Source organism: Sander lucioperca, chromosome 6 (genome assembly GCF_008315115.2).
Source record: "Sander lucioperca isolate FBNREF2018 chromosome 6, SLUC_FBN_1.2, whole genome shotgun sequence".
NCBI classification, from domain to species: Eukaryota; Metazoa; Chordata; class Actinopteri; order Perciformes; family Percidae; genus Sander; species Sander lucioperca.
In genome coordinates, this window is record NC_050178.1 from 35,814,370 (window position 1) to 35,830,144 (window position 15,775).

Below are 15,775 nucleotides of genomic sequence, written 5' to 3' on the forward strand. Positions count from 1 at the left end.
TGATTATAAGACTAAGTAAAGTAAATTCTAATCCCAATTCTGAACCTAAATTAGCTGTTAATGTAGCCAGACTGACAAGACATCATTATCTCCTTCATTTCTGAAATGAAGTAATGGTGGCCAGATTTAAAACACCATGCACCACTTACGTAGTTAAGTATTTTTCAGAAATGAAACTGTCAAACTATCAAAATATTGTATACCTTTATTTATTTCAAAATGATAGCAGTGAAGGACACCAAAGGCATTATAACAATGATATGCAATATGCCATCTCTAAAGAAATCATAGACCCAGTCCTAAAGTCAAGCAGCAGATATGTTTATTGTTTATTTTACGAAAAAAGAAAGACTAACGTAAGTGAGAAGGAAGATAAAAAGCAAACTTTATGGCTGTTGCCATTTTTTTGATCAAAGTGATGCTAATGGAAATGTAAAAAAAGTGAGTTACTACACGTCATTTTAGATGGCTATTGTTGTAACTTTTAAAAGATCTAAAATTGCAATATGTACATTTGTAAATGTATTTTGTAAATTGTTATTTTTTTTATCTTTAAAAAATGGCTTAGCATCGAGTGCGCGCACGTCACGTTAAGACCCAAACGTGCTTTACGTTTTGTAGACACGCGCAATGGTAGCCGGAAGCACCGATCTGAGGAAAATAAAAAATCGATGAAATCCACTGTATTTCGCGAGTATAAACCTCTCACTTACTGTCCTTTTCGCGACCGTAGGCTCGAATTGATCTGCCCTTTTCACCGTCACTGTGCCTGAGGCGAAGGTAGAGAGCAGGAAAGCTGCTCCATTTGAACGAAGTTGCTCGGTAGGGGTTTAGCTGACGTGTGGAGAAGTTGAGACTGCCAGAGAGCAGATAAACAAACATAAACAAGCAGGGACCAGCTGAGCGCCTGTCCGAACCGAACCAGCGGCACGGAGAGATGTCAGGGAGAGCGAGTTTCCTCTTTCAAACCCAAGAATGATCCACAGGAGACCGTGACTTACACTGATACTAGCTCCATGTCAACTGTCAACACTGGCACACAAAGAATTTCGGAAACAAAACACGAGGACCAGCCATAGGCTTTAGCAGAAAAGCCATTGCTCCTGTCACTGTCTCTTTGTCAAGACAGGCTAGCATGGACAACCAATAAGTTTACCTTCCAGTTTTCAGCTGTGACGAAACGAATACATATTACACTGCAAGGAGACAGAGGTAAACACTTTTTATTTATTAACTTTGTTTTTTCCCCATAAAGGGCCTGCGAACTAAATCACTGACCTAAGCTAGCTTGGCAGGCCACATATCCTGTTTGTGTTTGAATTCTTTATGTGGCGGTCAGTTTACAAGCAGGGCTGTTATCTATTCAGGTTTGCTGTTTCTTTTGTCCTAGCGTGTTCTAGAAAGACTGTCAATACAAACAAAGCTAACAGATTGTAGGTGTTTGCTGCAGACTCAACTGTAGCCACGAAATGTAAAACTTGTAAATGTAAGTAGAATCCTGACAGTATCATTAAGCCAATCATTTTACTCTCCACTCTACAATACCCCCTTACCTTCCTCTGATCTGGGGCCACTGGTGTCAGAAGTGGGATTAACATGGCCCACCAGGCAACCCCTAGTTCCCAGAAGGCCCTGATGATGGAGCTGAAGTCTCTGCAGGAGCAGCCGGTGGAGGGCTTCCGCATCACTCTGGTGGAGGAGTCTGACCTCTACAACTGGGAAGTGGCCATATTCGGGCCCCCTAACACCCTGTATGAGGGAGGCTACTTTAAGGTGGGACAAAACTTCCTGATAACCTAAGGGCAGGGCTAGTCAAAACACGGCACCATGTTTAGATAATGAGACACATTCATTAAGCTAATTTATAACCAGCAGCAACAGATGATTTATATGTATACAATGCAACTGAGCTCCTGGGCAAGGTTTCTTCCTAAATTGGATATATAAGAGATTGCTGCAACTTGAAAAAACAGCCAGTTAGTTCACTGACAGTGACTTTGTTTAAACCCAAGGTGTCCACCAAGTAAAGCTTTATTATAATGATTGTTGCTTTTTTAAAAACTCTAATTCATGAATGCACACACATTTACTGGCTCCTCAGGTTTAAAGCCTTTTCAGGCAGCCATTTATAATTCTTTAATTTTTAGTCTTTCTCCCCTCTCCCTCCATTCTCCTTGTCCAGGCCTCTCCCCCTTGCTGTATGATGGTTGTACTTCAGATGCCTATTTTTAGCCGAGACCGATATAAATGGCACCTTAGCACAGAGAAAGAGTAAGAGAGAAGGGCACGATGAGACTCCTCTTCCAATCTTTCATGTCATCATCCTTATTCAGTGAAACATCTAGAAAGTGTGAAACAGCGAGAGCCTGCATTCATGTTGAGAAAATGCAGATGATGCTGTAATCTTCAAGGGATGCCAAAATATTACAGAGCAGGTGTTGCTGCCATCGCCGATTGCGTTATTCTTTGACTTTACAGTGACATCCTTGTGTTATCTACTGTCAAATCAATGTTTTTACATAACCTTAAATCACATGTGTTTTTACAATCTGTACAACATATATTACACCCCCTATCCTTAGACCCTGCGGTCAGATAAGGAAAAACTCCACACACGCAAAAAAAAAAAGAAAAAAAAAGTAGGAGACCACAGAGCAACAGTGGATGGATCACTCTTTCAGGACAGAATATGTGCAATAGGGGCCAGAGTTAGAGTTTCCTATATATATATATATATAAAATTCTAATGCTGACTGGTTGAGTCTGGTATTCTCCAGAAAGGAATGCCTTGACTTTTATACTTCGGTGCCAGTGTAATTGATGAAATATTGGTGACAGAGTTTGACTAGTGTCTAACTATATAACTTTGTTTCTGCTGCTGCCGAACCCTATATCGAAACATGCGTGTCATGACACCTGTGTTTTAAATGTTCCAAGACTGCACTGGTGTGGTGACTAGTGTGGAGTAATGATAGTCCTATCTGAGTAGCAGCAGTTCAGTGAGAGCTGGGGTGGTGTTACACACACGCACCCAAGCCTACACGCCTTTCACCTAGATAATTGCACAATACTATGAAAAGAAAACACATAACCACAAGCACCAAGTGGTGTGTCACCTAATACCAAGCTCATCATTTGAAATGATTGACATGAATGACAACTGCGTCATAGCATGATTGTCGGCATGGCTGAGTGTCTGATATATCTCACTGTTGTGACTAATCTCAAATGAAATGGGTACAGGAAGCTACTTTGTGGTTGAACACTTGTTACTTGTCAACTTGTAAAGCTAGATAAGTCAGTCAAGAAATAAATTATTTTTATTGCAACATTACAGTTAGACTTGAACAGCCAACAAAATCCAATTTGTCATATCACTCCAGTATATCAAATTTATTGTTAAGATCTAGATTAAAGCAGCTTTTCTAAACATTTTCTGGTTCCTGAATCTTACAATTAAGTCAGTAACAACTTGCAAACACCTGCAACGGCAACTGTTGCTGTTTCATGTTGTTTCACTTCATTTTTGTTTAAGGAAGCATGACTTAATTTGTCCCACTAGAGCAGGGATCTTCAACAGCCAAGGTAAGATAGCCATCTACAGATACAGTATATGCTGAGGATTCACTGTGCCACATGTATGTTTTAAAATTAAAACATGATTTATGAAACCATGCCAACAATTATAAGGCTATTTTAAAAGCTTAGTATTCTATGCCAAAAAAAGTATGTATAAAGGCTTTAGGCCGCCCCACACGTAATTGTAGGCCCAGTTTAATATGCAACTTAATTTTATACAATATCTCTAGTAGGGGGTCCCTGCTCCATCTCTCTTTCAGTTAAGGGGTCCTTGGCTTAAAAAACTTTGAAGACCCTGCACTAGAGAAAGGATGTATTGCAAAGATTACAAATGAATATCGTCATTTTTTCAGGTTTTTCAGAAAACACAAAAAACTAAATGGCCTAAGTCACATGCTTCACTTAGGCCATTATAGTAAAGGTGTGGAATCACAAGACCTGTTCAACTGAGGATGTAGGCAATTTTACCAGAGGTGGCCAGCACCATGAGGAGATGATTTAGGAAAAAAAATATTTTTTGTCAAAAAATGACATAGGCCATTGTTTTAGGAAGGTGACGATATGTACTTTGTTTATTGGTATATATAAAGCACTTTTTTTTTTTCTTCACGTTCCACGTATCAATGTGCCACACTGCCTGGGCTGTCTTCATGCTCAAGCTGAGACCTACAGGCTCAAAGGACTTAAACTTAGCATAACAGAAGTCAAGCTTGGCTGTCTATAAAACGTGTTGACTGTCAACCTCTGTTCTCCAGGCTCACATCAAGTTCCCAGTTGACTACCCTTACTCCCCACCAACCTTCCGCTTTCTCACAAAGATGTGGCACCCCAACATCTACGAGGTAAACATTTTGTGTTTGTCATTTTAAATGTTTTCACACAGTTGTTGTAGCCATTATCATGCCACTATGGCATTTATATAGTTTAATATGAAATAGAAACATTTAGAGTCTAAATGTAAACACCTTTATGTCTTCATGACAGATGTTAATCATAGGGGTGCACGATACGATATTAAGATCGGATATCGGTAGAGATGCCCCGATTACAACGTTCTAGGCCGATTCCGATTTTCATTGAGTTAGGCCAGGTGATACCGATTTTAGCCGATTCCGATTTCATTTTTTCTAACCACTTTACAGCACACACAAATATTTATTTTCTATCTTTTTTTTAATAGAACATTTTGCACAGAACATAGAACATTTTTTGAACAGATAATAGATCACTATAAAATAGAACTACAGTGAATAAGTATTTGAACACCCTGCTATTTTGCAAGTTCTCCCACTTAGAAATCATGGAGGGGTCTGAAATTGTCATCGTAGGTGCATGTCCACTGTGAGAGACATAATGTAAAAAAAAAAAAAAAAAAAAAAAAAATCCAGAAATCACAATGTATGATTTTTTAACTATTTATTTGTATGATACAGCTGCAAATAAGTATTTTAACACCTGAGAAAATCAATGTTAATATTTGGTACAGTAGCCTTTGTTTGCAATTACAGAGGTCAAATGTTTCCTGTAGTTTTTCACCAGGTTTGCACACACTGCAGGAGGGATTTTGGCCCACTCCTCCACACAGATCTTCTCTAGATCAGTCAGGTTTCTGGGCTGTCGCTGAGAAACACGGAGTTTGAGCTCCCTCCAAAGATTCTCTATTGGGTTTAGGTCTGGAGACTGGCTAGGCCACGCCAGAACCTTGATATGCTTCTTACAGAGCCACTCCTTGGTTATCCTGGCTGTGTGCTTCGGATCATTGTCATGTTGGAAGACCCAGCCTCGACCCATCTTCAGTGCTCTAACTGAGGGAAGGAGGTTGTTCCCCAAAATCTCGCAATACATGGCCCCAGTCATTCTCTCCTTAATACAGTGCAGTCGCCCTGTCCCATGTGCAGAAAAACACCCCCAAAGCATGATGCTACCACCCCCATGCTTCACAGTAGGGATGGTGTTCTTGGGATGGTACTCATCATTCTTCTTCCTCCAAACACGGTTAGTGGAATTATGACCAAAAAGTTCTATTTTGGTCTCATCTGACCACATGACTTTCTCCCATGACTCCTCTGGATCATCCAAATGGTCATTGGCAAACTTAAGACGGGCCTTGACATGTGCTGGTTTAAGCAGGGGAACCTTCCGTGCCATGCATGATTTCAAACCATGACGTCTTAGTGTATTACCAACAGTAACCTTGGAAACGGTGGTCCCAGCTCTTTTCAGGTCATTGACCAGCTCCTCCCGTGTAGTTCTGGGCTGATTTCTCACCTTTCTTAGGATCATTGAGACCCCACGAGGTGAGATCTTGCATGGAGCCCCAGTCCGAGGCAGATTGACAGTCATGTTTAGCTTCTTCCATTTTTTAATGATTGCTCCAACAGTGGACCTTTTTTCAGCAAGCTGCTTGGCAATTTCCCCGTAGCCCTTTCCAGCCTTGTGGAGGTGTACAATTTTGTCTCTAGTGTCTTTGGACAGCTCTTTGGTCTTGGCCATGTTAGTAGTTGGATTCTTACTGATTGTATGGGGTGGACAGGTGTCTTTATGCAGCTAACGACCTCAAACAGGTGCATCTAATTTAGGATAATAAATGGAGTGGAGGTGGACATTTTAAAGGCAGACTAACAGGTCTTTGAGGGTCAGAATTCTAGCTGATAGACAGGTGTTCAAATACTTATTTGCAGCTGTATCATACAAATAAATAGTTAAAAAATCATATATTGTGATTTCTGGAATTTTGTTTTTAGATTATGTCTCTCACAGTGGACATGCACCTACGATGACAATTTCAGACCCCTCCATGATTTCTAAGTGGGAGAACTTGCAAAATAGCAGGGTGTTCAAATATTTATTTTCCTCACTGTATATAAATTACTCCTGGTGTGGGGAATTCACACACATCTAAAGTGCAATGTTAGAACCATTTCCTTCTTTTCACATCCAATGTCCAACTAAAAAAATGTGGTTTTTGGTGTCGTCCCTCCACGCCCTACTTTTTCCTTGCAGGTGTTGCAGGTTAATTCACGAGGTTCCCTACATGTGTAAGAATAGCGCGGACACACGCTTCACACCGCGAGCGGGTACGCGTGACTGTGTGGTCGCGTCCGTGTGTGCGTCCTTGAGAACTGTAACTCGTATAACTTATGTTGTCAGTTAATTGAAGGCTGGTCTATCGGTGCATCTCTAGATATCGGCCCCGGTATTGACAAAATAGCTGGATCGGGGATCGGAAAAATTAACAGATCCACGGGCCGACCCCGTTTTTATTTATTTTTTATTTTTATTTTTTCCTCCGTCGCAGCACATCCTACGTCATTCGTCAGCAGTACGTGTGTCGCATGCTGGAAGAGTTGAGTTAAACATTAAGCAACATGGAGCAAGTCAAAGAGTCGGCTGTGTGGAGATATTTCACACTTGCCATGCCAACTAGTTCGTTGGCTGTTTGCAATGTCTGTAAAGTAAATGTTTTGAGGGGTGGTGGTAGTACTGCAACGTACAATACTACCAATTTAATCAAGCACATCCAAAAAAAAAAATGTTTGATAACTGTTTGATTACTATTGTATGTTTGACCAATACACTATTTTGTTTCTACTGCTACATTTTATTTATTTAAATTTATTTTAAGAAGTTTGATTACATTCTATTTTCGATTTGAATGCACAGTTTTTTAAATAACAAAAAATAAGAATTCAATACATTACATCTGTGTTATTTTGTCTTAGTTAGGAAAGTAATGTTTAGTTAGGAAAGTCTGGTGCCTTTAGTCTCTTCCACATGGTGGAAGGAAGGTATTAGGTGGAAGGTATACAGTGTGTTATTAATTCAACAATGGTATCGGATCGGTATCGGGTCTCGACAGATACACAAAGCCCAGGCATCGGTATCGGGACTGTGAAAGTTGGATCGGTGCATCCCTAGTTATACAGTGCATTTTGTTCTCTTTCCAGAACGGAGATGTGTGCATCTCCATCCTGCACCCTCCTGTCGATGACCCTCAGAGCGGGGAGCTGCCCTCTGAACGGTGGAACCCCACCCAGAACGTCAGGTAATCTCTGCCACACAACCTCTGCTTCTGTATGCACTTTATTCCATTCTACTACACAGACATGTGGTCTTTTTATAACGTTTCTGTTATTTTTAATACAATGTGGATATTCGTTTGTGCAGTGGTTTATAAATTTAAAGGACAATTCCGGCGCAAAACGAACCTAGGGGTTATTAACAGATGTGTACCCACTCTGTCGCTCTCTGGGACATGTTTTCATGCTAATCGAATGAGTTTGTAGCTTGAAAGACGCTAGCGAGGACCGCTGATTAGCTTACAACGCTAGTATTCGGGGCACAGGGAACATAAAAACAAATCGCTATTTATACCACTAAAATATCAAAATATCACCAAACTTCAACGGTAGCATAATGAGGGTCCCTAAATGTTAACCGAAGCATTGAGAACTTTGTAAGTGTACAGACAGTTTATTGAAAAGATAGATTATAAAGACACTCGCGTTCATGTTTACATGCCGCCGCCGTCTTGAAAATCAGTCATGACTTACAGCTGGCGATGCAAACTAAAATCAAAAGCAATTTGCTCAATATATCTGAAATAATCACACTCTGCATAACTTGTCTAGTGTACTTACTCAGTGGATAACTGTCCATCTGGTCCCTCCGGTCTGGGTCGTCGAAAAGTTTCAAGTACAGCCCTGTTTATCAGAGAGGGGAAATCTTCAGACTGTACAAAACACTGCGTCTCTTTGGCATCGCGACGCAACAGGTCCCACTCTGTGCAACACAGACACTCCTGTTCGGCGGCCATAGCTTTACAATGTCCGCAGGTACACCACCAGGCTCTGTTGCGGCATAGCTCTCTCTCTCTCCCGCAGCTCTCTGTTCAGTAAACTGTCTGTACACTTATGAAGTTCTCAATGCTTCGGTTAACATTTTTGGACCCTCATTATGCTACCGTTGAAGTTTGGTGATATTTTGAGCCTTTTAGTGGTATAAATAGCGATTTGTTTTTACTAGCGTCTTTCAAGCTACAAACTCATTCGATTAGCATGAAAACATGTCCCAGAGAGCGACAGAGTGGGTACACATCTGTTAATAACCCCTAGGTTCGTTTTGCGCCGGAATTGTCCTTTAATAGACTTAATTTAAAAGATTGTGCACAGCAATGGCGCACTGTACTAGTTTGCAGTTTGCGGATTATCTATATCGGTGTTTTATTTGCCTAATTACCGATAAAGTTAATTATTAAAAGTGCGCTACTTTGGCTTTGTGCCTCTGTATTATGTTGAAAGTTTTGTGTTGGTGTTTGTAAAATTCCAAAATCTTAGTTGTGACTTAAAGATTTTCAGTTTCACTGTAAATGCATATTGTTTCCAAATATCGGTTATCAGTTTCAGTAACTATTAATAATCAGTACCTTGATCGGCCTTGAAAAACCAGTATCGGTTGATCCCTACACTGGACCTCCTATTAAACTGGGATTCTCGAATATAGAATATAGGATAAGAAAGCTGAGGGTAAGGGCCGTCCTGATAGCCAAATGGTTAATGCACATAGCACATAATTGCAATTCTGGCCAGATACCTATGTTGCATGTCATACCTCTCTCTCTCTCCTCGTTTCCTGTGTCTATCCTGTCTGCTATTGAAAATGGTAAAAAGAAAGAACGTTGGGGGTGGAGCTCATCTACAGAAAAACTGAAATACAGCATAAATCCAGAATGGTGTACATTAACAGTTCACTTTTAGCATTCCTTTGTTCAGTGTAACATCTTAAAGAATGAGACACTGCTGCAGAGTAACTCAGTCAGCAAGACTCATTTTGTCGAGGAGTAGAGGTAAAGTGCTGAGTCTGTATTTGAAAACCGAAGCAGATTGGGTGCAGTATGTAATTGAGCTGCAAAGGGAAAGAGGTACGGTCTGGGTATAGATGAAGCTAGTCTCTCGTTGCCAGACCTTCCTTCACAGCGCTGCAGAGGAGGGTCTGGCTAGTCCACACAGCATTCCGGGATGGGAGAAAAACGTGCTCTGGTTTATTAGCATTTCTTTAAACCAATGACAATCGTCATGGGCGGAGCGCCTGGGTAGGTCACCTGGTAGAGATGCGCCCATGTACAGAGGCTCGGTCCTCGCCCAGCGGCCCTTTGCTGCATGTCATTCCCCTCTCTCTCCCCTTTCATGACTAAGCTGTCCTATCGAATAAAGGCCTAAAATGCCACACAAAAAAAATCGTCATGGCCGGTGCTAGGCGCCGGACAGAGCCACGGTGCCTCTGCAAAAAAGCCTTGGGAAGGAACTCGTTTTGGTGGAACGTTCAAAGGTTGTTTTAGTCGTGCAACAGAAAACTCAGATTGGACAGATAGTCTAGCTAGCTGTCTGGATTTACCCTGCAAAGATCTGAGGAGCAGTTAACCATAGTCCTCATAAATCCACCGGAGTTTAAAATGCCAACACAAAGAAAGTGGAAGGTAACTGACATCCGGCCGAAATGAAAGACATCCGGCGGCAGCTGAACAATCCCGGAAGTGGAACGTCGTGGATATAGACTTAAAGGTGAATTATACTGGACGCATCCAAGGTGGCGCGCGGCATCGTGACGTCAAAATGATGTCATATCCTGCCGGCGTGTCCGATTTATAGCGTGCGCCCAGCTGTCGCGCACGGCTCTTTTTTTTTTTTCAGCGGCGCATAACAAAGCGGAAACGGGAGGCCGAACGGGTTCGCAGCCAACCGGATGCCAGGGCTCTCACAGTGACTGCTAGCAAAGCCCGTCTACGGAAAGCCGTTCCACTCCCTATTAAGCCCCATTGTACCTACTTTGGTTGCAGTTCCACCAGAGTTCCACTGGGGGTGATCACGGTCCAGTGCAAAATTAATGGGACTCTATGGAGCTAGACGGCTAAATTTGTCTCTTTCGCCTGATTGTCGATGAGAAATCTCAGATTTGATTGTAGTTTTTGCAAGTTCATCATGGATTATAGGTCGAAAGTTGAATGAACGAGTACTTATGCCCTTTCGATTTGTTACAGGTTGAGTCGTTGTTGCCCATAACACGCTAGCATTCTGCTAATGAATGCTGATTGGTCAGTGAAGGACTGATTACGATCGGAGATCCCACTTGACGGCATCCGAAGCAGAACCAGAATGCCAGATTGAATATTTCGGCGTGGTCTTTAAAACATTAGCAGACCTCTTTCTAGCACGTGTATTGACAGGGAGAGTCTAACCTGTCAGCTGTGTTGTCGATGCCTCGAGAGAAAAAAGGAAGTGACTCAGAGCTTGCCGTAAAGCAGTATCTCTGGCCGTATATGTGTATGACGTCATTGACATTTTAAAAGGCTTTTTAGAACAAAAAAGCCACTTTAAAAAAATCTAACACCCAGCAGTGTGTATTTTCTTAGCCTCCCCTTTCAAATGCAACATTCAAATTACTAGACAAAAAATTATATCCTGAGAAAAGTGGATTTTGAGGGGTATAGCTCCATAGAGTCCCATTCATTCTGCACTGGCCTGTGAGCGCCCCCTATATGGAACTCTGGTGGAACCGCAACTAGTTCAGAAGCCGGAAGTAACGAGAGAGTGGAACTTCTTCCCTTATTAGAAATTCTTTGCTGCTAGTCTCTCTTGTAAACGTACTGGGTTAAGATGAGTTCTTTTATGGTGAATGAAAGGCTTGACCCGACGAAGTAGGTCATCCAATCAAATCGAAGCATTGACGGCAATGCTGCTGCCAGTGCTGCTGTTGTTTACCTTTTTCTTCTTCTTCTAGTCCGTAGAAAGAGCAACGTCGGTAGCCTTTGCTCATTAGCGCCACCGCTGTTCAGGAGAAGACTGCAACTAGTGTCCCGACCACCAGCGCGGGTATAAATGGTCACGGCGATCTCATGACGTCACATTTGGATGCGCCATGCGGGCTGCGGTTAATGTAAAAGACGCTTAAGATGAAGCTAACTAACTACAATTTCAAAAGGCCCGTGTAGAGCTTTTCTTTCATATACTGACAGGATCTGATATTGGAGTGTCCTCATTTTCTGTCTGTGTGTGTGTGTGTTTGTTTGTGTGCGGTTCTGTCCTGATCAGGACTATCCTGCTTAGTGTGATCTCTCTGCTCAATGAACCCAACACCTTCTCCCCGGCTAATGTGGATGCATCTGTCATGTTTCGCAAATGGAGGGACAGCAAAGGCAAGGACAAGGAGTATGCAGAGATTATCAGGTAATTCACAGTATTGAATATTTAATCCAGACAAATGTATAATATGCTTACAGAGAATCATCCGGTCAGTCCAAGTAGGAATAACGTTGACTCTAACACTGACTTTAAAAAAATGTAATTCCTATCTGGGCCACAGGAAGCAGGTGATGTCAACTGCAGCAGAGGCTGAGCGCGATGGAGTCAAGGTGCCGACCACGTTGGCCGAGTACTGCGTCCAGACCAGGGTTCCCTCCCAGGACAGCAGTTCAGACCTTCTGTATGACGACCTGTACGACGACGACATGGAAGAGGAGGACGAGGAGGAAGACGAGAGCGATATGGAGTCTGTAGGTGAAGCCGGGGGGATCAGCCCCACGGAGGACGGCGGGACGTCCACCAGACGTTACGACAACCAAGACGACTCTGGCAACGAAGACTCATGATGATCTGGATGATAACTCCTCCCTGCCAACTCCCCCAACCACCCTCCTTCTTTTATGTGTTACGTTCCAATTTTCTGTGTGTGTGTATGTGTGTGTGTGTCTGTGTGTGTCTCTGTGTGTGTGTGTGTGTGTGTGTGTGTGTGTGTGTATGTGCGTTTGCACATACAGTGGGGTCAACAGTCAACTGCCAAAATATACGTTTCATCATTTATTAAACTAATACAATGATTGGTCACAATAATAGTTGTAGTCAAATGCTATTACATAGTTTTTCAGAAAAGGTTTGTTGGTACTGTTTTCACTGAAAGTCAGAATTTGGTGTTTTCACCATTTGCCTTAATTACAGCTTGCACTCTGTCTGGCATCAGATGTTTCGCAGAGTTTGAGAATTGAAATGATTCCAGCACTGTTTGAGAGCACCACCAAGTGTTTTTGACGTTACGTTATATTTCCCTTTTTTTTTTCCTTTTCTTTTCTTTTTTTTTTTGATAAGATTATTTTTTTTGGGCATTTTCGGCCTTTATTTTGACAGGACAGCTGAAGACATGAAAGGGGAGAGAGAGGGAGGAAGTCGGAGTCGAACCCGGGACCGTTGAGGAGTAAACCTCTATATATGGGCGCCCGCTCTACCAACTGAGCTATACAGGAGCCCTTTTTCCTTTTTTTTTTTTTTTTATATAAATGTTGCTGTTGAGAATGCAGAAATGACAATGACGGCATGCCTCTGCGGAATAGAGCGGTATTACTCTACGGTGTGATTAATCATGTGCAAGTTACTGACTCCAGATGAAGCAAAACATCCCCACACGTGATCCATCACTCTTTTATGCAACCAAATCCTCACGTATGTACTGTTAGTTGTTTGGTTGCAACCATAAAGTAGAATTTTAGTCATCAACAGTGAAATTTCAGTATCGTTCAATCCATGCTAAACCATTAGACTTGTTTTGCCATTAAAGAAGTGGTTTGGTAACTGCTACAGTTTGTTGGTCTTTTGACTGTAGTTTTGTCAGCTTGAGTAGGACTTTCTTTGTTGCGTTGGCTTTGTATCTTGGATGCAAATCCATAAAGATGATCATTTTAAACCACAGTGCCATCTCTAGTTCTGTCTTGTCCTTGTTTGGATGAGAGTAGTCCCGCATTGTGGATTGCCAGACTGTCCACAGTGCTGTGTCAGCGCTGGAGTATGGTCTGGCTGCAAGTTAACGTTCTGGGATAGGGAAAAAACACTCTGGCTTGTCTGTATTTCTTTAAACCAATCACAATCTTCTTGGGTAGCGCTAAGCCCCAGATGCAGCGAATATGCCCTTGCAAAATAGATAGTGGAAGAGGATGAGCCTGATATCCGGTGCGTCAGGCTTTATACGCACAGTGGACATCCGGTAAACCAGACTAGGATGAGAATAACTCAATGTTGTGAAAATCTTTCCAGCCTTTTTATCATGATTAGGCATAAACAGTAGTAACGGGTCATTAGTTATTAAAAGACCATAATAATTAACATTGTGTAGGATACATGTGTAACACTTGCATACATGGTGAGACAAACATTTTTGAATCTTCCTCTCACATATGCCAGTATTTTAATTACTTACAAGCATTTCCCAAAGATAAATATCACATATCAGTTCTAAATAACCTTCTGCAAAGTAAACAAATTGTCTTAGTTTTTGATAAATGATGAAAACAAACTGTCCTTGTGGTGGTCTCTTGAACCCCACTGTAGCTGGCCGGCTCTTCGTCAGGCTAGTCCATGTCACATTGTCCGGTTTTGTGTTAAAAGATTGTCTCTATCCAATGTGTCTTTACGTGTTGCTGTTTTTAATGTACTTTTTTTTTTGTTTAGTTCTGTTTAGACATTCTGTCCTCCCTGACTTGTCATTTGTATTTTCTGGGAGGGCTCAGACAGTCTGGCTGATGGACACATGCTGTTTGGCTCATTAACCAGCCGATGAGCTGGCCAGCTTCTCCTGTCACTGTCCATCAGTGTGCCCCGTGGCAGAATATCTCTGTCCCTCTCACGCCTGTCTGTTCGACTGATCAGTTAACTTTAACTTGCAAACACAGACTGTGGCTCCACCCTCTTGGACCCACAGTAGTGTCCATCACAGCCGCTCCCTCATGATCCCTCAAAGCAACGCCATTTGGTTAGGGGGTGGACAAGGTTCAAACTTTTTCTCACGTCGACTCCTACACCTCTCTCTGCCTCTTAAACCTCAGGGCCTCGATAGACTTTCACTGAGAGAGAAAAAAACAGTCAAAGAGAAACTTCACACACAAACTGATCCTCACCCCCGCCTCCTTTTCTTACTTTCTGCATCACTGGGTGGTTCTAGAGGTCAGAGAGTGAACTGAAAGTCTCCAAACCCACCGCCAGCGTGTGAGTGTTGCTGTTGGTCCTGATTAAGTTGTTTTCTTCTTGGTAGGCTGGAGTCCAATTTTAAAAATCAAAATGCACCCGTAGGGACTTTCTCCTCAAGACAATGCTCACATTATGTTGATAGATGTGAAAATGTTACGTTTTTGCGCCGTAACTTGATTTAAGCTTAAATGCGATTTAGTGAAAATGTGGACGTTGTTATCGTGCTACACCACATCCAGACTGTTTATCGACAGAGACAAAATCAACATGCAGCTTAGCTACGCATTTGAATGACTTTGACACTTGATTGCTTGTTATCTGTGTGTTTGTGTGTGGATATTTACATTTACTCTTCATCTTTTGACTACAATGTCAGGGTTTTCTTGTTCCTGTCTCTGTGGAACAGGTGCAGACTTCTGTCACACCAGTACGTTTGCCCAAATGACCTTTGTCCAGTTGAGAAAACATTGTGTGTTTGCACAGTGTTCTAATGCTGTTTTGGTGAGGCCTGAACTGGCTGAGGATTTGACTGATTTAAAAAAAAAAATAAGAAGAAATCTGAGCGTTGAACTTTTGGACACACTGAACAACATCAATTAAGCCACACATTGTGTTTTTATCGTTGTGGTTATAATCTGTTGCCCTTTTTTTTAACACAACAGAGCACTGCGCAAACCTTTGATTCAAATGGATGGATTTTATGCCAAGGAAACCAAGTACAGCCCCACAACCGTTCATTTTAAAGACTATGGAGCTATGGATGCATGTGGTGGATTTAACGCTGTTTGAATAAACTCTTAAAGAGATACCTTTTGGATTTTAATGTGAAGCCAAAGGAGTGAAACATTTCCTGCTAGCTCCCAGAGACTGGATTCTGTTGAGGAAGGGGGTCTTTAAAGGATTTGATATCAAGGCACAACAGGAAGGGGAATATTGTCTGAGATTCTGAAGTTTTCTTGATTTGTTCCCCATTTTTTGCCCACCCATCACCATACAGAGAATAAGATAAATCCTAGTAATAATGTGTACCAATGTCATGTGTATCTGTTAAAGGATTAGTTTGACATATTGGGAGATATGCTCATTTGCTTTGTGGCTGAGATGAGTCTAACACATGAGAAGTGGTATCAATCTTATCATCTAACTCTAGGTAAGAAAGCAAATATAAGCAGGTTTCCCAAAATGTCGAA

The 15,775-nt window shown here is 41.9% G+C and overlaps 1 protein-coding gene across 2 annotated transcripts; it reads left to right on the forward strand.

Moving 5' to 3' along the window:
* The first annotated feature begins 599 nt into the window (after positions 1 to 599).
* On the forward strand, positions 600 to 12,690 carry ube2r2 (ubiquitin-conjugating enzyme E2R 2). Of its 2 annotated transcripts, none has more exons than XM_031277468.2 (6): positions 600 to 1,212; positions 1,577 to 1,773; positions 4,335 to 4,421; positions 7,527 to 7,624; positions 11,667 to 11,801; positions 11,938 to 12,223. In XM_031277468.2, exons 2-6 carry the CDS (start codon positions 1,597 to 1,599, stop codon positions 12,221 to 12,223), a joined length of 783 nt encoding a protein of 260 aa, XP_031133328.1. In that variant the 5' UTR covers positions 600 to 1,212; positions 1,577 to 1,596. The 2 variants fall into 2 exon arrangements, with proteins under 2 accessions (XP_031133328.1, XP_031133320.1); XM_031277460.2 differs by having other exon boundaries at positions 603 to 1,212; positions 1,584 to 1,773; positions 11,938 to 12,690.
* The last annotated feature ends 3,085 nt before the right edge of the window (positions 12,691 to 15,775 follow it).